The 24,812-nt window shown below is 37.4% G+C and overlaps 1 protein-coding gene across 3 annotated transcripts in view; it reads right to left on the minus strand.

Annotated features, from left to right (window-relative positions):
• Nucleotides 1-23,656, minus strand: part of MAPK6 (mitogen-activated protein kinase 6) — a 46,326-nt gene extending 22,670 nt beyond the window's left edge. The window contains exons 1-3 of one of the 3 annotated variants that reach the window (XM_081289099.1): nt 23,474-23,656; nt 6,139-7,325; nt 4,369-4,513 (exon numbers count right to left, since the gene is read on the minus strand). In XM_081289099.1, the coding sequence (XP_081145225.1) occupies nt 4,369-4,513; nt 6,139-6,693 (700 nt within the window). In that variant the 5' untranslated portion in view covers nt 6,694-7,325; nt 23,474-23,656. Of the gene's footprint in view, nt 1-4,368; nt 4,514-6,138; nt 7,326-22,825; nt 22,964-23,473 lie in introns of those variants that run through there. The other 2 variants (XM_081289097.1, XM_081289098.1) reach the window with 2 other exon arrangements.
• Between the last annotated feature and the right edge of the window lie 1,156 nt (nt 23,657-24,812).

Raw genomic sequence — 24,812 nt, forward strand, 5'->3', positions numbered from 1 at the left:
GATCTCAAGTTTGAGACCAGTCTCAGCAACTTGGTGAGGCCCTGTCTCAAAAGCAAAAAAAAAAAAAAAAAAAAAATTTGACCTAGGATTTAGCATTATAAGTATCACCGGTGACCCTGATAAGCAGTTTTGGTAGAGGACAAAACCTGACTAGAGAGGGTTCCAGGAAAATAAAGAGAGGAATTAAAGATAGCAGAATATACCAGGGTTTTTTAGGAGATTTACTTTTAAAGAATTTTTTTCTTTTGTACTGGGGACTGAACCCAGGGGCACTTTACCCCTGAGCTGCATCCCTAGTTTTTTTTTGTTGTTGTTGTTTATTCTGAGACAAGATCTTGCAGAGTTGCTGGGAAGAAAGGTGTATGCCCCCATGCCTGGCTAGAGATTTTTTTAACATTGTAAACATACTAATAGTTGAATACTGATTAAAAAGGGTCCAGGAGGAGGATGAAATGAAGGTGCAACAGAATAATAATAATAATAATAATAATAATAATAATAATAATAATAATGCTAGAGTATTGAAATGCTGGCCTAGAATCAGAAAACATCTACTGCCCAAGTAGAGGGATTGGCTCTGAACAAGACCACAGATGGACACTGACAATGTACACATAAAACAAATGCACAGAAAAACAAGACTGATTCTTCCTATGTTTTAAAAAAAATAGATTTAAATCAATGTATAATCTGTTTTTTGTTGCCATTCCTTTGCAGCATATACCTGATAACCACTCAGATCTCTCTCCATGCTGCTTTTATTGAATAGTTAATCTAATATCAACAGGGAACTATAAGCTAGAACTTTCAAATCATTTTATGATTACTCTTATACTACCTTAGGGATTTTTAAAGTCCAGTTCTTTTTACTGCTATACTTGAATAATGTCTGAATGTGTCAAATGAACACTTGGAAATACATGAAGTACCTTTGTATAATCAACACAGCAGTATTTACTGACCCCGTTTCTTTAACTTGGAGCATGACATAATGCTTTTACATTCTATAGATTTAAATTTGTTTCCTTAGTATTCCTGATTCATTTTTGTGATAGCTTTAAAATATGTCCACAAATTCTTAAGATATGTCTCCTGTCAAAGGGTAGAACCCAACTCCCCTCCCCATGAGTGTGAGCTGTACTATTGACTAGCTTCTAATGCATAAGATAATCTGAAGTGACACTAACTTTTGCCATGAGGTCACAAAAAGATATTTTCTATTTATGGTCAACTGATTTTTAACAAAGAAGTCGTGATAATTAGATGGAGAAAGACAAACTTTTTCAATAAATGTTGCAGAGACAACTAAATATCTATATGTAAAGAATGAAACTGGACCACTACCAAACTCAAAATAGATCACAGACCTACATGTGAACAGTTAAAACTATAAAACTTAGAAGAAAACCCATGACCTTGAATTAGAAAATGGTTTCTCAGATTGGACTTCATCAGAATTAAAATTTGTTTCAAAAGACACCAGCAAGAAGGAAAAGACAGTCTGTGAACAGCATGAGAAAAAAAAATATGTAAATCATATATCTGATAAGGGATTTCTATCCAGAATATGTAAAGAACTCTTTCAAAAAGACAACCTAATTTAAAAATGAGCAAAAATCTGGATAGTCTCCAAAGAAGATATAAGAATGGCTAATAAGAACATAAAAGAGAGTTGGGATTGCAGCTCAGTGGTACTGCACTCACTAGGCACTGGGCTCGATCCTCAGCACCATAAACAAACAAAGGTATTGTGTCCATGTAAAACTTAACACACACACACACACACACACACACACACACACACACACGAAAGATGTTCAACATTGTAAATTATTAGGGAAATGAAAATAAAAACCACAATGAGATACTATTTCTTATCAGCTAGGATCAAAAATAACACTTTAAAGGTTGATAAAAACATGGAGAAATTGGAACCCTCACACATTCTTAGATGAAGGGAATGCAAAATAGTGCAGCTGCTTTGGAAAACCGTCTTCTCTTCAAACACTGAGCTTATGTCACTAGCAATTCAACACCTAAGTATATATTCCCAAGAGAACTGAAAACACATGTTAACACAAAAACTTAAAACATCCATAGCAGCATTATTCACATGGCCAAAAAGTACTAACCCAAATGTCCATCAGCTGATGAGTAGATGAACAAAATGAGGAATATCCAAATAGTGGAATACTATTGGTCATTAAAAAGGAATGAAGTACTAATATGCCCCATGGATGAACCTCTAAAATAATGCCATATGAAAGAAACCTGTCACAAATGATAACTGTTATGATTTTATTTACATAAAATGTTTAAAATGGGCAAATCTAGAGACAGAAAACAAGATTACTGGTTCCTAGGAGGTAGGGGGAGTGACTGCTAATGGTTACAAAGTATCTTCAGGAGGAATGGAAATGTTATAAAATTAGATGGTAATAATGGCTATACAACCCGGTAAATATATTAAATACTAAACTATACATTTTAAATGAGTGAACTGTGTGTGAATTATATTTCAACTACACATTTTTTTTTAATATATTGGCTTTCTTCTGGCTCTTTTGTATCATTAGTTCTGGCGAAAGCCGACTTCCACACCATGATGACACTCAAGCAAGTCCTATGGAGAAGCCCACCTGGTAAGAAACTGAGGCCTCTTGGTAACAGTCATGTCAGTAAGCTATCCAGAAGTGGATCCTCCTGCCCCAGTGGAGCCTTCAGTTGACTGCCACCCTGACCAACATCTTGACTGAGAAAACCTGAGCTGGAACCACCCAGCTAAGCCACTCCCAAATTCCTAACCCACAGAATCTGTAAGATAATAAATGTTTATTGTTTAATTCATTAAGTTCTGGGTTGTTACACAGCAACAAATAATACAATAATTATTTTACATATGCTGAAAGGTACTCAAATACCAGGAATGTAACCTCTAATCACAGTATTGTTCCTAGGAAACAATTCACTTAACTATTCAGCTTATTAACTGGTATAATCTCAAAGTTTTCTATAATTGAAATACAATCAATATCACACATCACAGAAGAAATTTCAGATAAATATAGGGAAAAGAGAATAAATAACTTGTTAATGTTATGTAAGCTAAGCATGGCAACAAGTAAAACACACTTAGGGGCATCTGTACATACCATCCTTTCTTCAACTACACTCTCCTATGCACCCTAGTGTTCTTTTATTAACCTTTCTTTTGTAACCAGACTCTGTCTACCCGTCCACATTTAGCACAACCTGGGAATGGAAAGAGGGCCAACAACTCTGAACACTGGTTATAGACGGAAAAATAGAAATGTCAAAAGAGAAAAAGGAGCTGGATGCATTGGCACATGCTTAAAACACAAGCTACTTGGGGGGTTGAGGCAGGAGGATCCCAAGTTCAAGGCCAGGCTGGGCAACTTAGCAAGACCCTACTTCAAAATAAAAAAAAAAGAAAAAAAAGAAAAAAAAAAAAAGACCTGGACCACCATTTTATCACTTCTTGAAGTAAAAAATCTTCAGCTTCCTACTTTTCCAAATAATAACTTCTCTGCCTGCTTTCTAAGAGATTAAGTATTCTGGCTCCATATTAACTAGTCTTAAATAACATATTATTATTTGACCACCTTGCTTTCATCAAACTTTTCTCATGGATTCATGAATGTACCAGGTTCATTCCTTCATATGAACATCCTTCAATAACGTTTTTTTTTTTCCCTCTTCTTTACTAGTCTTTACTATTCCTATGTAGTGAAAAACTTTTTACTCCATTTGCCTTCCTTTTCAGCTATGACTAACAATTTTTAAGTTTGCAGCTCTTATAGTGAGAATTAAATTTTATATAAACTCATACATTGCTTCTCATCTTAACTAAGTTCTCTCTTGACACATTTTCAGACTCCTCCATAATCCAACCTTAACAAACAAACAACTTTTTTTTTTTCCTGAAAGATCACAGTAGTCATGCAAAAGGATATGGCAGTTCAAGCAACAAAGATAATGAAGTGACCAAGAGAAATTTTTTGGATTTTCAACAACTAAAATATTTCACCAGAGAATGACAAAGACTATACTATGCAAATCAGACATCAACACAGATTATCAACTAGTATTGTGGGTTCACAAAATATGAAGTTAGGTTTAGGAAATAAGATGGTATATGTAAAAAAAAAAACAAACTAGAGTTCTAACTAAATTTACAAAGTGACCAAGTTAGTGAATATGTGACTAAGTTTTCTCAATTTTTTCAATAATAAAAACACCATCTTTTAATATAACAGACCATAATAAATTATTTTATATGAATCCCACTTATAGATGAATGAAAAATTAGTTTCTCTTGTGGATAATTTTTTTTTACATAATACGAACCTGCAAAGAGGGTTTTACCAGTCAGCATTTCAGCAAAGATGCAGCCTGCAGCCCACATGTCAATGGCTTTAGTATAGTTATTAGGAGAAAGTAAAAGACGTGGAGATCTGTACCATTTAGTAACCAAACCTTCAGAAAGATGACCCTAAACAAGAAATAAGAAACATTTTATTTTTTGCTTACTTTAGCTAAAGAACTACCAACAAAACAACACAAAACAAAAAACCCAGTAAATTGTTAACTAATTAATATGGAGCCAGAATACTGTTGATTTCTAAGATCATTTTTAAGGTTCTTATACTTTTGAGGGTGAGTTACATTTCCCAGAATATACCATCTATAAGATGATAACAGGCATGTCTGCTGACTAAAATACACCATAAGAATTTAGTGCTAACTTTAGCCCACACATCCAAAACATGTTTCAGAAGAGGAGCTATTTTTTCACTCCAAGTCTTAAGATAATTAAGGATCAGGTATTCTTCAAATCAAAGAGAAAGGCAGGGAAGAGCACTAGAGTTGCTACTTATACCAGCCTATTCTTTGAGAACCCAGGGGAACTGGCTCTACTATATATCCCACTCCTAATCAATTTTATTTACATTTGTTTGACAAAAACACACCTATATTGTCTTATTTCACCCTCAAATCAAAACTGAGAAATTATGAATGGTATATATTAACTCCATTTTTACAGTGTGATAACACTCAAGATTAAGGTCAAATAGCTTAAGGTGATAAAGCTAGTTAGGTATAGAAAGGGAAGTAAATGTTAGTGCAACTCTTAGTTCAGTATTCTATATGTAATACTTCATTGTTAGCTCTAAAGAGAACATGGGTACTGGGTGTAGCAACACACTCCTATAATTTCAACTACTAGGGAGGCTGAGGCAGGAAGACCATGAGTTTGAGGTTAGCTTGGGCAATTTAGCAAGACCCTGTCTCAAAATAAAAGAAAAAGAAAAAGGGCTGGGGATGTAGGTGACTGGCAGTGCACTTGCCTAGTATGTGAGAGGCCCTGGGTTCAATCTCCAGTACAGGATGGGTGTGGGTGTGGTTGTAATTGTGGTTGTGGCTGTGTGTGTTTGGGGTGGGGTGGGGTATATCCATTTCAGTTCAGTACTCAATTTCTATGGTTTTTTTGGTTAGTTTGTTTTTAATGAAGTAAAGATATCCTTAATGTGACACACACTATAGAAAGCCAAGCAATGAGAGTATCCAGGGATTCTTTATAACCAAAGTAGCTTCACTTTTACATTTTACACATCATGGTCCCACATTAGATTTCAATTGAAAACTAAAAGACAGGGTTCTGTTTGGAAAATACTATCAAATTTTCACACGAAAGCAAGTGCTAAGGGAAAGTTGCTATAAACTGCCAATTGTTTGTGCAAATTTAAATTTCAAACTAAATTCAGTTTATTTTTAAAAGGTGTAACTATAGTATAGAATATTGTCAAAAAAGCAAGGCCTAAAGGTTGGACTAGGACCCTGTCTTTCTTTCAGGTAGGACCTCACTGCTGTCCCAAACAGAGAAAAACATATTCCCCTTTGAAATAACTATACAAGAATTTCAGTTATAATAAATAACCATATGCTCTGGAACTTCACTATAATACATAAACATATACTTTTGGGGATGTATATTTAATTAGGATCCCTCTCTACCATTTCAAATGCAGGGAAACTGTGAAAGAAAATCTGCATCAGAAAAAAAGACACCATTGGGTTTAAAAAAAAAAAATCTGTCTGAAGTGACGTTTCACATACCTTATGGGAATAATGAGGATCCATAATCCGTGCAAGACCAAAGTCACCTATCTTCAGCACCAAGTCTTCAGTATTAATGAAAAGATTAGCTGGTTTGAGATCTCTGTGCAGTACATTTGCAGAGTGAATATACTTGAGCCCCCGTAGCAGCTGATACATGAAAAGCCTGGCATGCTCTTCCAGTAAAGGGCCCTGCTCCAGCACATTAGCCAAGTCTGTCTCCATGTACTCCTGAACAATGTAAACACTGTTCAGTTCAGTAAGAGAGCCCACATCGTCTGTTAACTGGCTTCCACTGGGGCCAAGAATTTCAAACACTTTCACAATGTTATCATGGTCAAGTCTTCTAATAATTTTGATTTCACGGAGAGCATGTTTGACACTCTGGGGATCAGTAAGGACAATTTTCTTGATGGCTACTCTTTTGTCACAGTCATTGTCTACAGCAGAAAAAACCAACCCATTGCCTCCACAACCCAACGGTTTTAAGTCCATATACCTAGAGCCCAGATCAAAACCATGAATGTTCATAAGACTTTCAAATTTCTCTGCCATTTTGAAACCCTTACTATCGCCTTTTCCTTTCGAATTGTTGAACTTGTGTAAACAAGGAAGAAAACAGGCATCAAAAGGAAAGATCTTTCAAAAAGGGAGAAGAAAAATAATTATGCTTCCACAGCAAGATGGTTTCTTGATGTTCATTGCATATGCCAACCAGGCCTGTTGAGTTCCCCTCAGATTTAAAGCTCAAAAAGCTCTACTCATATTGAGACTTAAAAAGATTGCAGTACTCATAGTTCAAGAAAGGGGCAGCAACTCTGCAGACATTTAAAGAAAACACTCAAGAAACTCAAACAGAATGAAATGACATACTATGCACTCAGATATACTGTGCTAAACGATTTAACATTTAACAAAAATGTGAATAAATATGCACACAACAGGCTTCTATGAACATTCTCCTCACAGTGCAGATACATTCAGTGTTGGACTGGTCCTGAGCAGCATCATTCTAAGGTGCTGGTAAGCACTATTTCCGTTTTGCTTCTTTTCTTCCTTTGTTGCTATATATTTCAACAGGAAGCCCTGGCGACTGTTGGTTGACAGATGTCTTTTGTTAGTGATCAGGTGGCTCCAGCTCACCACAATCACAATCAAAGCTACCGTCCATCTTACTCTGATACAACCTAAAGGATAAAAAAGAAGGGAAAGAGTCACCACTACAGAAAATACTCTTTTCTTCAAATCTGTAAAATGATACAAACTGGGCATGTAGCAATAAACTACTACTGGTGCATTAAACTTATTTATAATCAAATGCTAAAGTACTCTTCATCAAAAAGAGCTTACAAAAATGAAATTCACCACGGCTGCCTGGGCTCCAGATCTCACTACAATACATTCTTTATAACACTTGGGTTCATCAGGTTGTGCATTTTTTAATGCCAACAAGGATGAAATGGTTCTTCACATTTTAACAGAACTCTTTAGAGATTCTTAAGGGATGAAATATTAATAACACCTCTCTAAATGAACATGTATAATAAGTCTGCAATGTTAGTTCATGAAAAATGTCTACTTATTAACTATCATTACCCATGAACAAAAACCTTGTAGTACAAATAAAATAAATTTGTGGGATATGCTCTTCAATTTATGGAAAAATAAACTTGACCAATGAATAAATCTATGTAAAAATGTTTAATATCATTGTCAAAAATCAAAATGAGGATAACATTTCAGACTGGGAAAACCTTTTGAGTCCGTTCATATCAAGTCTGAGAAGGAATGCAGAAAAAGTAATTTTCAGACAATATTTTTTTTTTAAAGAGAGAGAGAATTTTTTAATATTTATTCTGTAGTTTTGGGCGGACGCAGCATATTTGTTTTTTTGTATGTGGTGCTGAGGATCGAACCTGGGCTGCACACATGCCAGGCGAGCGCTCTACCACTTGAGCCACATCCCCAGCCCCTTCAGACAATATTGATGAGAGTTTAAATTACAGAATTTCAAAGCAATTTGGTGTAAGTACATGAATGAATGAATGAATGAATGAATGATTCCCCCCCAGGTAAACTCCTTACAGAAATGCTTGCAAATAAATATACAAATTTTTTGTTGTTGTTTTTGTAATGGCAAAAAAATTGAAAAACATAAACTTTCAAAATTAGAAAAACACATAATAATTTTGAGTCTATACAGACTACTATATAATAATAAAAACAGATATAAATGGTTGAAACATCCAAAATATATAAATTAAAATCAAACTGCAAACTGGCATAATGGCACAAGCCTATAATCACAGCTACTCAGGAAGCTGGACAGGACAATTGGAAGTTCAAGGCCAGCCTCAGCAACTGAGACCCTGCCTAAAAATATAAAGGGTTGTGGATATGTGTAAGAGCATCCCTGGGTCTAACTCCCCAGTACAGTTGTGTGCATGTGTGGGTGTGTTAGTGTGGCAGGGGCAGGGTGCTGAAAATAGAAATGTGCCTGTTAAGACCAATTATATCAGATTCAAAGTCATGCAAAATAATGCTATTTTATGGTTACATATATATGTGGCAAAAATATTTAAAAAAATACCATGAGATTGACAAATTCTAAATTCATGATAACGATTACCTTGAGGAATGAGGAAAGGGATTAGGATCAGGATGGACTGGCATTACACAATAATTCATATATCTTTAACATGTTATTTCTTTTTAAAAACTGAAGTATAGCAAATTATTAGTATCTTATAGTGCTATGTGGTATATATATGTCATTATATTACTCTCTAAATTAGAAATATTTCATGATTTTAAAAATATTCTATACAAGGGTAGGGGAAAAAAACAGCCTCAACTCCAGTAGATGGGTCCCTAGCCAGCCTGAAAAAAAATAAATGCAATTTGTTTTGTTGTTGTTATTTTGGGGGGGGGGGTGGTACGAAGGATTAAACCCAGGGGCATTTAACCACTAAACCATACCCCCAGCCCTTTTTTGTATTTTACTTAGAGAAAGGATCTCAATGAGTTGCTTAGGGACTCACTAAATTGCTGAGGCTGACTTTGAACTCAGGATCCTCCTGCCTCAGCCTTCTGAGTCAGTGGGATTACAGGTCTGCGCCACTACACTTGTTGGTTTCTTTCAGTTTCTTAGAGGTCTAATCCTTGATCTGCGGATGTTTGCATCCAAAGTACCAAGTGAGACACAGAAAGTAAATTGGTCAGAATTCCTGACAGGTAAAACCAGGCAGAAAGAATAATCTAAAACCAGAGCAAAACAGACATGATTTTGGCCCTTGGGAAATTCAACTTATTGCCCAACAGAAAACAGCCTTGTTTATTGAAAGGTACTGTTCCTCAGTTCTTCTAATAAAAAGGAACACTTCTTCTATCTGCTTAATATTGTGAATGACATTAATAACACTCTTTATTTTACCATAACAGAGATGAGTTCTTCTGTTTGCAATTTCAGGAAAAAAAAAAAAGATAGGTTCCTAGAAATTCTACAGCTTACCAGTCTATGTGCAACGAAACATTTAAAAATTAAAATCTGTGAATACATTTTTAAATTTTAAAAAATTTCAGAGCTGGGGGTTAGCTCAGAGACAAAGGCCTGGGTCTGATCCCCACATCCATCTATACATGAGTGCACACATACACACACACAAAATTAGTTTCTTAAAGGGCTTTAGTTACTAATGCATGTCCTTTATTCCATTTTTTTCTTTTCCATTTTTTGGTACCAGGGATTGAACCCAAAGGCACTCGACCACTGAGTCATATCCCCCCCTATTTTGTGATTTACTTAGAGACACGGTCTCTCTGAGTTGTTTAGCACCTCACTGTTGCTGGCTTTGAACTCATGATCCTCCTATCTCAGCTTCCCGAGCCTTTGGATTACAGTGCCCAGCTTATTTATTACCATTTTCTCTGCCTTCATACTTAATTTCATAAAGCAAGGTTCAAGTATTAGACTCAGGAAAGAATTAGGCTCCATATTCTTGTTGTACATTGTATATTCTTAGAGGAGGAAAGGAAAAATAGGGCAATAACTTAAAATGACCCTTTCCAGGATCCTTCCAATTTTTTTGTCTTCAAATGTTAACCATTCCTACCAACTAGTGCTGATTCTATGTTGTTTGGAGAAGGATCATTAATTAAGTTTGAATTAGTTGGCTCAATGTTGTTTTATTTTTAACAATTTGGTGAATATAAAGAAGTACAGAGAATAGCAAGAATAAAGCTGGGTTTTTGTTTTACGTCTGGTCTTCTTTCAGTGAGCTAATACAATGTGGAAAGTAAGAGGTCAGGCTGGATACCAGTTTTCTAAGTTTATAAGACAGTTTCCTGAAACTGCCCTGACCACAACTGTTTCCTCAAGCACTCCTGTCTTCTCTAAATTACTTCAAGTTCTCTACCACCTGGTCCATCTCCCAATCAAGAGAAATGTAGGTGGTGTGAGTCAAATCTTAGTGTAAGGTCAAAATGCAAAAGAAAAATAAAAGAATAACTTTGCTCTATCTCCCAATTCTGTAGAACAATCTGGCCTGTGTCAAAAAGGAAGTCTGAATGTGCAAAGTTTGAGGTAAAGATCTTAACATAAAGCTTTAACATAAAACTTACTTTTCTGGTTTTCTCTCCACCTTCTATTTTGTTGCTTCTCTGGTTAAATGCTGACATGGTCATCTGACCTGTTCATACCCTCTGACAGTCCTTCCCTTACCCCTCCTCTCAAAGGTTCTTAACTATTTTTCTCTTCTCCAGAGTGAATTTTGAGTTAACTGAAATCTAGCCAGTCTCACATCTCCTCAGTCAAAAATCCAGTTGCTTTTGGAAAGGGAAAGGTTGACCTCTACTTATATTCACCTAGAATTGTCTCATCCCTGGCACAGAGAGGTATCGTCATAGTAAATTCATCCTTCCCTAAGATTATGTCTAAACTCTCACCAAATTTTTAGGACACAGAAGGCCAAGGGCTAAAGTTTAGCTGCTTGCTCATTTGTTTTGTTTTGTTTGGTACTAGGGATTGTACCCTGGGGTACTCTACTACTGAGCTACATCCCTAGTCCTTTTAATTTTTTATCTTGAGATGAGGTTTTCACCAAGTTGCTGAGGCTTGCCTCAAACTTGTAATCCTCCTACCACAGCCTCCCAAGTCACCAGAATTACAGGCATGTGCCACCATACCCAGCTCATATGTATTCTTAACAAAAGCTCTTGCTCCTAATGTAGGGTGGCCTGATTAGAAGCCTTTTTTAGGATTTGTACCTCAAGGAGGTCAGTAGTATAAATTAATATTAGTAAATAACCTCAGAAAATAACTAGGAAAGTGGGGGGGGGGAGGGTCTTAAAACTACAAGGCCAAAGCCTAAAAGGCTCTGCTTAGTACAGTACCAGAATACTACTCTTGCTACAGAGATAAACTTGCAAAGTCAAGCTGGATGATTACATAGCTTCTAACAAGGTATCCAAGTTAAAAACAAAACACTAGGGCTAGGGATGTAGCTCTGTGGTATAGCATTGCCAAATATGCAGTGAGGTCCTGGGTTCCACCCCTAGCACTGAAAAATAAATAGTAGTAAAATATAAAACAAAATACTTGTTATGTGCATGTACAAATATGCCATAATGAATCTCACTATTGTATATAACTATAATGCACCAATAAAATATTAAAAACCCTCTTCTACTATGAATTTGTTTTTAAACCCGAATGCTAGCCTAAATACACCTTAACATTATGGGCTTTTGTTTGCCTTTGGCCATTAAAGAGCCATTATAAAATACATACACATATGTATACATGTATATATAATTTTTTCTTCCTTTCTTTATCTTTTCCTTCTTTCAAGAGATGGGGTCTCTTGGGCTGGGTTGTGTCTCTGTGGTACAGCGCTTGCCTAGCATACATGAGGCCCTGGGTTCGATCCCTGGCTCCACATACAAATAAAATAAAGGTATGTGTCCATCTATAACTAAAATATTTTTTAAATATTTTTAAAAAAAAAAGATGGGGTCTCACTATGTTGCACAGGATGGGCTGTAACTCCTAGTTCACGTAATCCTCTTACCTCAGCTTCCCAAGTAGGTGGAACTATAAGCACCGCACTAACATACCCAGCAGTATTCTTTGTTGTTGCTAATCTCCAGTTGTTATTTACTATAAGTTATCCATATTGAAATATCAACATTTCACATACCAGATAAACTAGACAAAGAATATCTAAAGACCTTCCCAATTCTAAAAGTCTATGACCTACAAAAGCAAAGAATAACTTTCTAATTTCATTGGTTTTGTTCCCTGGCACTTTTTATGGTGGTATGCCCAAAATGAAGGAAAATCAATGGAAACTGCTGTTCACAAAACATTAAATATGATTCCTTCTAAAATAATTACAATAACTCTTCATTCTCTCTCCTATCTTCCTCCTGCTTGGGCCTTCATTTCTAAGATTTCTCACTTAATTAATACTAAGGAAACTGGAACAAATACAAGAGGACATATGAGCATTGTTTCTTCAAGCTCCTTTGGACATGAGGATTCCAACCAAATGAAAATTAATAGAAAACTTTGCAGCAGTCAGGATAGGTTAGATAACCCCCAAAACAGCTCCCAAATTTCAATAATTTAAAAATTTAAGTCTTATTCATGCTGTAAATAAATCCAACATAGATTTGTAACCTAAGCTGGTGACAACTGTACCAGAAAAAAGAGAGTGTCTCACCAGTGTCTAAAACTTTCATGCAAAAATATCGAGATTCTCTTCTAGTAACCTTTTATTGACCATGGGTCATCTTTAAACACTCTACCCTTTTGATCATCATCTTTATTAGAATGTCTATCTACAGAGTAATGAATGAAAAAATCTGGAACTACAGGTATGTGCCACCATTCCCAGCTCACATGGCACATTTTAATCAAGATAAATATACCTATTTCAATGAAATAATTTTAGAGGCTCTGCTTTCTGTCTGAAAAGTGCAGTTCTAGGATATTAAAAATTATATAATGTAATATGGCTCAAGAGTTCTAATTTTAGGATTTAAGTAACATATTTGGTAAATATCTGTCCCATACTACCAACTAATTAATGAAAAACTTATTTGCTTGATTATTATAAAGGAAGGCAGTATTGAACATGAGAAAATTTTTTGGTAGTTATATATGGACAGAATGCCTTTATAATGTTTATTTTTATGCAGTGCTAAGGATCAAACTCAGTGCCTTACATGTGCTAGGCAAATGCTCTGCCAACTGAGCTACAGCCTCAGTCCCAAGAATAGAATTTTTAATATCTGAATTTTTTAAATGTAAGCAAACTTTTATTGAGAATGTATTATATGTGAAACATTGTGCTGAGCATAGACCCTTATATTAAATTCCCACAGCATCACAAAATGAATCTTAGGAGCTCAAATAATTTAAATAATACATTCAAAATCACAGAAATCAGGATTTGAACCAGGTTGTAAATAAACCCATGGTCTCTCGATTGACAATGTAACTTTCTTAGTGACAGCTATAGTACACATATCCCTCTATTCCCCAACTCTGATATAGTGTATTTCCTGAAGACAAGGATCTTCCTGCATAACCAAAATATAATCATCAAAATCAGGAAATTAATACTGTTTAGAATACTACCATCTAGCTAAAATACCATTTAAGTTTCTACAATTGTCTCAGTAATCCAGAGGTAAAGGACCCATTCCGAAATCACATTGAGTACAATTCAACTTTTTTTTGTTTTGTTTTTTAATTTTTTGTTTTAATTAGTTACACATGACAGTACACAATTCAACTTTTTAAAAATATTTTTTAGTTACAAATGAGTCTTTTACTTAATTTATTTATTTATATGTGGTGCTGAGGATCGAACCCAGGGCCTCACACATGTCAGGTAAATGCTCTACCTCTGAGCCACACAACTCCAGCCCTGAATACAATACCATTTTTAATGTTCTTTTCACTTTAGAAGTTTAAAGAAATCAAACACTTTATAGTCTCAAAATTTTATTGAGCACTTAACGTGCGCCAGACAGTACGATGATATAGTGAGGAATAATACAGGTAAGGTTCTTCCACTTCCACAGAGTTTGCATTCTAGTAAGGAAAGAATGACAAACAAATAAATCAGAAAAAAACCTAACTTCAGATTTGGCCAAGTGCTATTCTTGGGTACTTGGAAAATGGTCATTTGAAGAGCTAATACCTGAAAGATAAGGTACCAGCATTGCTAAGAGATGGAAAAGAGCATTTCAAACAGAGAACACTAAAACAACCACCTAAGGCAAAACAAAACTTGGCAGAGTGGAGTAAAAGAAAAGATGCCAATGTAGCCACAAGACACAGAACAAGGGGAGAAGGAACAGAGGCAGAAATGAGACTGGATAGGTAAGAAGAAATGCATGAAGCAGGAATCTGCATTTTAAAAGTAAGAGCAAATAAAAAAATTTTTTTTGAAGGATTTTAAGCAGGCAATTAACATGACTGTATTTTAAAAGATGCTACTAGAAATGGATAGATGAAGGTAGAAATAAAACATAAAAATAAATTAAAGGCTACTTTGACATGATAATGGCTAAGATCAGGGTGGTAGAAATGCAGATATAAAATAGATTACTGAATACAAACAGATTCAAATGATATTTTAGAAACCTAGAGAACACACAAGGACAAGGGAAAGACAGAGATCAAGGATAACACCAAGATCCCATTTACTGATATGGGGAAGACTGGAAGAGAAGAACAATAAGGGCAGACTACTACTGTGAACAGGTTAGATCCATTTAGATAACCGCTTACTTAGGTAAACTAAGTGATAATGTCAAGCAGTCAGCTGGATAATGTGTCTATAGAGCTCAGACAAAAAACATAAATTTGGGGATTATCCACATGTGGGTGGTATTTAAAGCAATGAGTTAAATGAGACCACCAAGGGGAAGAATTTAGAAAGAGGGGAAGGGAATCTAGAACCTAGCCCTTGAATATGCTAAAACTTAGAAGCAGGTAGAGAGAAGCCTGTCAAAAATATAAAAAGGTCAAGATCATTGAACTGTCGTGCATAATTAATTAAAACAAAACTTTTTAAATAAATAAATAAATAAAGAGGTGTGAGCTAGGAAGAAAATAAGAACACGTCTTGTAAGCTAAGAGAAACGGGAAAATAAGCAGAAAACAGTGGTCAGCTACATTGAATGCTGCTACAAGATACTACAGATAAATTTGGTAACTAAGCCTCTGGTAATCTTGGTTAGAGCAATTTCAGAGATGTGATGATGGAAGCAAAGGGAAGTGGAGGAAGCACATAAGTACAACTCTTGAAAATCTGCTTGGGGATGTGACTCAGAGGTAGAGCCCTTGCCGAGCATGTGTGAAGCCCTATGTCTAATTCCTAGCACAACCCAAAAAAAAAAAAAAAAAAAATTTTTTTTTGCTTGGAAGAAAATAAAAAATGAGGCTGTAGCTACAAAATTATATAGAATGAGGGAGAAATTATAAAGAAGGAAGCCTCACTAGAGCTGCTCTATCCAATAGTACTTTCTATGAATATAGAGATGTTTTATACCTATGCTGCTCAAGAGGATAGCCATTAGCCACATATGGCTACTGAATAGCTAAAAAGAGGAGTTTTTTTTTTTTTTTGCATTAATTTTTGCCTAAAGGAGGTAGCTCAGTTTGTAAAGTACATGCTTATCATGTGTAGGGCTCTGGGTTCAATCCCCAGCACACACACAAAAAATTTTTTTCATTAAAATACCTACATGTAGCCAGTGGCTACCATATTGAACAATATCACTCTAGAACATATTTGCATAATAATGAAAATGATCCAACAAAAAGGGGAAAACTCATGATACAGGCAAGAAAGCAGTCCTTAAGAATTCAAGGGAGGGGCCGGGGATGTGGCTCAAGCGGTAAGGCGCTCGCCTGACATGCGCAGGGGCCTGACATGCACAGGGGCCTGACATGCACAGGGCGCTGGGTTTGATCCTCAGCACCACATAAAATAAAGATGTATGTCCACCAAAAACTGAAGAATAAATATTAAAAAATTCTCTCTCTCTCTCTCCTCTCTCTAAAAAAGAATTCAAGGGAAGGAATCCACATTTATAGAGAAATCTATAAGGAATACAACAAGAACAAAGCAAGACAAAATTACAGTAACCAACAAGACTTAAAATCAAAAGGTGGATTAAGCATGGTTAAAATCTGTTTTAATTAACTTTTTTGCTGCTCTGACCAAAAGACCTGACAAGAACAATTTCAGAAGGAAAAGTATGTCACTCACAGATTCAGAGGTCTCAGTTCATAGCCGACCCTACTTCTCTAGGCCCAAGGTAAGCAAAACACCATAAAAGGTGTGGAGGAGAAAAGGATTCAGAACAGGACAACCAGAAAGCAAAGAAGCCTCACCACTGAAACAACCTACCTCTTCCAGTCACATCCTATTCTGCCTAAAATTAATCCCTATCAGTGGATTAACACACTAATTATGTTAAGGCTCTCAAAACTCAATCATTTTACCTCTAAACTTTCTTGCACTGTCTCACATGTGAGCTTCTAGGGTACACCTCACATCTAAACCATACAGAATCTTAAACTCAAGACTAAGATTTTCAAGTTACAGAAAACTATAAAAGCCAAGCGGGAGGAGGAGGGAAGATAAAATATATTTTATCAAGAATCTATTAGATGCCAGTCATTTTCCAAGTGATGCGCTATTTCTTGTTACTCCTAACCAAAACCTCATAAGTCTCATTTTACAAACACTGATGTTTCAAGAAGTGAAGCAACTTCATGAGTCACATATACAGTAAATGCCAGGATTTGGACATATGCCAGTCTGACTATAGAGTCACAATCTTCCCACAGTATGAGGTGGGAGGTTAAGAACCACTCCATTTCTGTACCTGGAAATAACTTTTAAAAAAAAAATGTCAGATTAGTCTGACAGTTATCAACAAATGCTAACAAGCCTGGAAATACTAGGTCAGAGACAAAAACTATCAGTGCTACTACCCACAAGATAAGTAAGGAAAACTCACTTGAAAGTTACTTTTTAATTTTTAATCCAATAAAAATAACTTTATTGGGCAAACAGGAGGAAATGTGCATTCTTACAACTTAACTACTTTACTGAAGAGGAGTATCAATTAGGACATTGATATTGCTTTACAACAGATTTAAAATAATATCCAGGATGTGAACAGCACATCTGTAATCCCAAGAACAGGTGGTTGAAGCAGGAGGATCAAAAGTTCCAGGTCTGCTGGGCAACTGAGCAAGACCCTGACTCAAAGTAAAAAATAAAAAGTGCTGGGAATGCAGACCATGATAGAGCACTCCTGGTTTCAATCCCAGAACCACAGAAATAAAAAATAAAATTAAATTAAAAGTCTATCCAGGCTTTTTTTTTTTTTCTTTTTTGGTACTTGAGATTGAACTCAGGGGCACTTAACTACTGAGCCACATCCTCAGCCCTTTTTTGTATTTTATTTAGAGACAGGGTCTGCTAAGTTGCTTAGCATCTCACTGTTGCTGAGGCTAACTCTGAACCCAAAATCCTCCTGCCTCAGCCTCCTGAGTGGCTGGAATTCAGGCATATTTTAAAAAGTAAAAAACCTACATCTCTCTCAATTTGTACATTAAGACGGGAAAATTATTAAACTGATTTCAATTAGTTATTAAATTACAACTTAGACAATTTCAAATTTGGTGTGGGCAAAGATCATCTAGATCTGAATTGTCCATTAAGACAGCCACCAACTACAGACAACTATTTAAATATATATTAATTAGCCAGGCATGGTGGCCCACACCTGTAATTCCAGAGGCTCCAGAGGCTGAGGGCCTAAGCAACTCAGAGAGACTCTGTCTCTATATAAAATATAAAAAGGGACTGGGGATGTGGCTCAGTGGTAAAGTGTCCTGGGTTCAATCCCTGGAACCAAAAATAGTAAATATATATTAATTAAATTTCAGTTAAAAATTAAATTCCTCAGGCACACCAGTCACTTGTTAAATACTCAACAGACACATATGGCTAATGACTGTCTCACTGGACAGCACAGAATAGAACTTTCCACCACCACATAAACTTCTATTGGACAGCAATTACTCAACTTTCCATTGACTTTTTTTCAGAAGGGCCACCAAAGAGAGCATATCACAAGACGTGGGTTTTCCAAACCAGTCACTAACCAGTTGAAAAATTCATGTCTGACATCACTTAGTGATGCTTCTTCTTCTGCTGCTTTTTTTTTTTTTTTAAGGCATGACTTTATTTTATTTGTTTGACTTTATGTGATGCTAAGGATCCTATCCAGTGCTTCACACTTGCTAGGTAAGCCTCTACCACTGAGACTGAGCCTGAACCCCAGCCCCTAGCAATGCTTTTTGAACTGAATATGCATTTGAATCACTGGAAAGTCTTGTTAAAATGTAGTTTCTATACTTGAGATAAAGTCAAGTTCCCCAGTAATGACAATACTGTTGGTCCAGAAATCACACATTAGTGCCAAAGTCTTGGATCTCTCTGGGATTCAGTTTCCTTAACTGTCAAATGATGTATCTGGAGTAAAATAACATCTATGACCCTTCTCAAACACTAACACTTTATAGTTATAGTACTGTACAGAATTAAATGCACATAAATTTTCATTCTCTGCAGAAACAGAGAGGTCTTCCCTGAAGTCAAAGGTAGGATTCTAACATTTTTGTTTGTTTGTTTGTTTAAAAAAGAAAAAAAAAAAACTACATTTAGATGAAAATCAACAGGAAAATGTTATTTGCTATATAAAGATTCAATCTCTATACAACTTTTTAAAAAATGGATATAGAAGGCTGACACAACTAGTAGTGCCTAGGTAACTTAGCAAGATCCTAACTCAAAAAAAAATTTTAAACCATTAGGGTTATATAGCTCAGTGTATTGTGATTGCCTAGCATGTGTGAAGCCCTGGGTGGGGGGAGGGGGTGGAAAAAAATTTTTTAAAGGCAGGCGTATCTGAAAGTTGATGCTTTTAGAACACACCTGTAATCCCAGCAGCTTGGGAGGCTGAAACAGGAAGATCAAGTTCAAGACTAGCCTCAGCAACTTGGCAACACCCTAAGCAATTTAGTGACACCCTGTCTTAAATGGCTGGGGTTAAACCTCCAGCACCAAAACAACAACAAAAAAATGTTATCACTACTAGAAAGGCTGAGGTAGGAGGATCACTTGAGGACAGCTGGTCAGAGCCTGCCAGAGCAACAAAGAGAGACACAATCCTTTAAAAAAACAACAGTCAAGGGGGCTGGGCATATAGCTCAGTTGGTAGAGTGCTCGCCTCACATGCACAAGGCCCTGGGTTCAATCCTCAGCACTAAAAAAAAAAAAAAAAAAAAAAAAAACACAGTCAACAACAAACAATCAGAGGGGCATACTATATTTCCTAAACATGCAATTTATGGAAAGAAAAAAAAAAAAGAATGTTGGATTCAGTCCATAGCATTGTTACCTTGTAAGTATCAATTCCACATAAAAGCAACTCCCTAGAAAAAGTCATTGGCTACACTAACATCACTACTGTTTTTGTAAAGTCTCAGAATACTGAGTAATAAAAATGCCCATTCTATAGGCAGTCTACAGTGTGATGTCATGAGTCACAAAACAGGCTAAGGGAGATGATGGAGCACAACCAACAACAACGTCACACAGAATTTGTTTATGAGATATTTTCTTTCTACTTTAACAGGGGCCCTAAAGTAACACAAGATTCAAATAGGCAATACAAACAAGGAACTGGACAGCAGTAGTAAGAAGGCTAACCATTTCATTTCATGAGGAAGAAGATAGACTAAGATATCTAGTTTGTTCTTAAATTCTGAACTGTGACCAATGTGATTCTACAATATGTATACTCACAAAAATGAGAAATTATATCCCATCTATGTATGATACATCAAAGTATATAAGTGCATTCTACTGTCACGTATAACTAATTAAAACAAAAAAAAATTCTGAACTGTGCATGACAATAATCTATATACCAAACACTGTAAAATATATGTTCAATTTCTAAATCTTCTAAGTAATGTGATGCTCTGAAAATCCTCAGTACTCATGTATTTGTATTTTTGTTTCCTTTAGTAGGAGATATTTTTAAAGTGTGAATTGAAGTTTATTAAAATTCATTTGTATAAAGCATGTAATAAAATTTCAAAATGTCTCCAAGGACTTAATTCAAATATATAATACATTTTGTTCACAAAACTCCTCAAATAAATCACTCTGAAAAAATAAACAGTATACACAGAAAAGTTAAGGGGTGGGCACGGTCAGGAGTTTTTTCCTCTCACTTTCAAAACTGCCATGCTCAATCCTTTCATTTTTCCTTCAATCTTATTTTTAAGCCAATTTGCTAAATGTTGGCTGTTTAAAAAAATCAATATATCTTATTACCAAGTTTCAATTTAAGTCCTAAAGTTGGAACTGTATAATCAGTTTATCTTAAAAAAAAAAAAATGAAAACCAGTGCCTATAACACTACCACCTATTTTAAGATTGATTGACAATAGGGATTGAACCCAGTGCACATAACCACTGAGCTACATCTCCAGTACTTTTTAATTCTGAGACAGGTTCTCACTAAATTGTTTAGGGCCTTGCTAAGTTGCTGAGGCTGCCTTGAACTTGTGATCATCCTGTCTCAGCCTCCCCCATCATTGGTATTACAGGCATATGCAACCAAACCTGGCATCAATTTGTTTTTATTAAAGGAGAAAATTCATATAGATAAGAAAGCAGTAGGTATAATCATGTTTTAATAATTTCAACAGAGTGAAATGTTCATGTTCAGAAGATATACCTGATTAAACAGTAACTGTGTTGACACTTTTACAACATTTATTTAAACCAATTTTCTAGATTTTATAGATAACTTTTACACAATTAATGAAAACATAAGCTCAATTTCTACTAAAACCTAAAGTACTATCTGTCCTTTATAAATAACCTGTAACAAATCTTTTTTACTAGCAGTCAAATAACTACTACTAACAAACATTTAATTTCAGCAACTGATCAGTGACTGATTTTACCTTTCCTCTCAACAAATGTTATACAATTCCACCTGTAGGGTATGCAGTATCCTTTTTAAATGCAATTTAAGAAGCCATTACTTTTTTAGAGAAATTGTTGTTCCTCCTCAGAGGAAAGAGGGAATTATAATATAGGCAGAAACATTTTAGCCTATCATTTAAAAAAGAAAAAAAAAACAGTATAAAAAAGAAAAAAAATAGCCACGTAGCAGTCGTGGGTAGGATGAGTCATCATCCAACTCAAAACTTGCAGCAGCACTTCTAAGCTTCCTCCTACCAGACCCCATCCCCTTCAGCAACATACTCTGAGTCAGCAAACCTTACTATTTTGTCAGTTACGAATTCTTGAATTCTCACGATGCTTAAATGAACACTTTCAATGCTAACACTTGTCATCAGAATGTGTGCTTTTTCTATTGCAAAATTAACTGTTCCTCAATCTGCTCCAGATTCTTTTTTAATCACGATTAGTATCCAAACTACTTTTAATCCCCTTCTGCAAATAACTGAACTCCAAAACATCCTCATATAAAAACGTTTGTATTTTGTTTTTGTTTTTTTTTTAACAGTTCTCCATTTTCCATGTCCCGTGCCCCAGAGTCAAATCTAGTTGATAAAATAGGTCCTGCTCAAACCTGGCATATTTCCTAGATGACTGCAATTACTGAGCTTAGGACACCAAAAAGCAACTTTACAAGTCTGATAGATCAATTATATTAACTGATCTAACAAACATGTAAGATATATATATATTCATATTCCTTGGCACACAGCAAGCACTTCATAAATACGTTTGAACAACTATTAGCTAAAAGCATCTAAAGTTTCTTCCACCCAATTCAAAATAATTTTTCAGACATTAAAAAATGACATTTCTAAGAAAAAACTCTAGAAGCAGTTCCCTTTCAGGATCGGGCACCGTTTAGATCTACGTTCTTTTAACAAGATCATCCTGTCAATCTCAGTTTTCCAATGTTTAAAAAAAAAAAAAACAAAAAAAAAACAAGGCATGGCCAATCAGAAATTTAAGAAAAAAAAAACAGGCGAGAAAAATCAGAAAATCACTCTGAAGCTCTTTACTCTTCGTTCGACGGCCTATTAAATTTTCCATCACGGGCAAATCATTTGTATCCATTAAAAAAATAGTTAATACAGAAACAGACTTAAGGGCATTTTAGCAATGAACATGAATCTTGCCGCTAATACAGTAGGCTTCTAATTCCACCTCACCAGTTCCGGTCACTGGATCTTTTCCAGTGAGCAAGCCAAATAAGACAAAAGGAAAAAAGGAAAAAAGAAAAAAAAAAAGGAAACAAAAAGAAAAATCAAAAAGCTCCTGCTGCACAGAGCTCCCCGATACCACCTGAACCAGTGGAGAACCTACGCCAGCCAAGGAACAAAAGGCAACCAAACACCTTGACTTTTCAACAGGACTCAAGTCGGATTAAAATGCAAAGTGAAGAGGCTCTTTTTAGTAAACTGACAAAAGTACGTTTTCCATTCGGGTACTTTTACAGACCACCACTTAACATCCAGAAAAAAGATAAGGAAAGGCAGCAGCAAAGAAGGGGGATAGTAATTCCGTCTCAGACGGGTTTTCAGTACCTCGTTTAAGGCTAGACTCAAAACTTGGGCTGACTTCGGGGCTCCGAGACGAGCCGGGTGAGTGGTGTGTGCTACGTAATTTGCCGAGTCCACTGGAGACTTTACCCGGCCGGAGTCAGCTGAGGCCGAGTCACCGGGGCGGGATGGGGGAGGAGATACGGGAGCCTTTGGAGAGGCAGCGTGCCAGGAAGGCGAGACTCCGCGCCACCTCACGCTCCCGGGGCCGCGCTCCGGGCCACCGCCCCTCGCTCTCCCGCCTGTCTGCCAGCCGGCAGGGCTTCGAACCCGCGGAGCCCGGCGCGGGCGCCCGGCCGCGCCGCCAGCGAGCAGGGCCCCAGGGCGGGCGCGGCCGGGCCCGGCCAAGCGCCCGGCGAGGGGCGTGCCGGGTGGGAGGGGCGCGCCGGCCGCGCCGCCAGCCCCACGCGGGGACCCCGGCCCGTCGCCCGCCGCCCCGCGCGGGGAAGCGGCGGCCAGGCCCGAGCGGGCGGGCGGGAGACGGAACAAAAGCGCCTTTGTTGAGAGGCGGCCGCCGGAGGGTCACACACAATGGAGGAGGGAACCGGCTCCGCCGCCGCCGCCGCCGGGCCCGCCGCGGCGCCCTCCCGAGCCGCCCCACGCTGCGCCCCGCACTCATACACACACACTCACGGGACTTCTCCGACTCATCGAGGGAGTGCGGGGCCCGCGGACAGTCCCCAGTGTCGGCTCAGGTCTCCGGCTGTGCTGGCGGCAGCGGCGTCTCCGAGGCTCTCGCTTTGCCGCAGTCGCCGCCATGTAACCCCGACCCGCGAGAGAGGGCGAGGGAGAGGGGGCGGGGCCTCTATGTGTCACGCCCCCTCACGTCACAGGCTCACTCCACGGGTTCCCCCGCCCCCGCCGGCTCCGCGCGCTTGCACGCGCCGGAATTTCCAACGCCCGTGACTGGGCTCTGCGCGCCACGGGGGTGGCTGGAGAAGCACGCGGGCTAGTCAGCAGCTTCGGGTGGGCTGTGCCCGCAGGTTGTGTGGGAGGAGGACAGTCCTGGATCTCTCTGTTAAACTACTTGCCTGGGCACTAACGCACAAAGGGACCTAACTCCTTCTGAGCATTACTGAGCACCTACTATGTGCAAGGCACTGAGCTATCAGAAGAGGCCTCACTCCTTGCTCCTGTCAGTGGGCGGGGAGCTAGAAGCTGAACCTCAAGATGGAGTAGCTGGAAGGTTACAGCCCAAGTACAGGGCAAACACGCCAGGGCCAAAAGATAAGGTCTTTAATATTCTTTTGTTTTGTTTGGGGGAAGCTTTATCACCAAGCTACATCCCCAGCACTTTTAATTTTTTTTTTTTTAATTTTGAGGCAGGGTTTCTTTAATTGCTTAGGGCCTCACTAAATTGCTGAAACAGGCTTCAAACTCCCCCTCCTCAGCTTCTGGAGTCTCTTGAGATTGCTGACATGCAACACCGCACCCAGCCTAAGGTCTTTAATTTTGCCTGATTTTGGAGGAAGGCTTATAGGAGAGGTCACCATGGGTGTTCTTTCTGCTGTATCCTGAATAAATCGATATAACCACAGGAGGTGAAGTGGAAGGGGTGTTCCTGCTGAGTGAACTGTGTGAGGGAACACTGGGACACAGAAGAGTACCTTTTTTAATAGAGAAACCAGGACAAGGCCAATATGACTGAATTTGAAAGTAATGTATTGTGAGATGCAGTGGGAAAGATAGATTTTGTGTCCACTTCTTGACTAAAAGCAAATTTATTTTTCTTGTCATGACTTATTTTGAGTCCAAAGAATCTTTCCAGTGCTTAGGTGAAATTTAAGTAGGGATTTATGAAATTAGAGATTCAGGTCAGCATATTTTTTTCAGTGATAATAACCATCCCAAAGAGAACCAGGCATATAGAAGTCTCTTATCATCATGTGCATTTTCAAGAGTGAAGCAAAGACTCTTCAAAGATCCTGTAGTAGGGCTGGCGATGTGGCTCAGTGATTGAATGCTCGCCTCA

Source organism: Spermophilus citellus (assembly GCF_964194105.1).
Source record: "Spermophilus citellus genome assembly, chromosome: 4".
Lineage (NCBI taxonomy): Eukaryota > Metazoa > Chordata > Mammalia > Rodentia > Sciuridae > Spermophilus > Spermophilus citellus.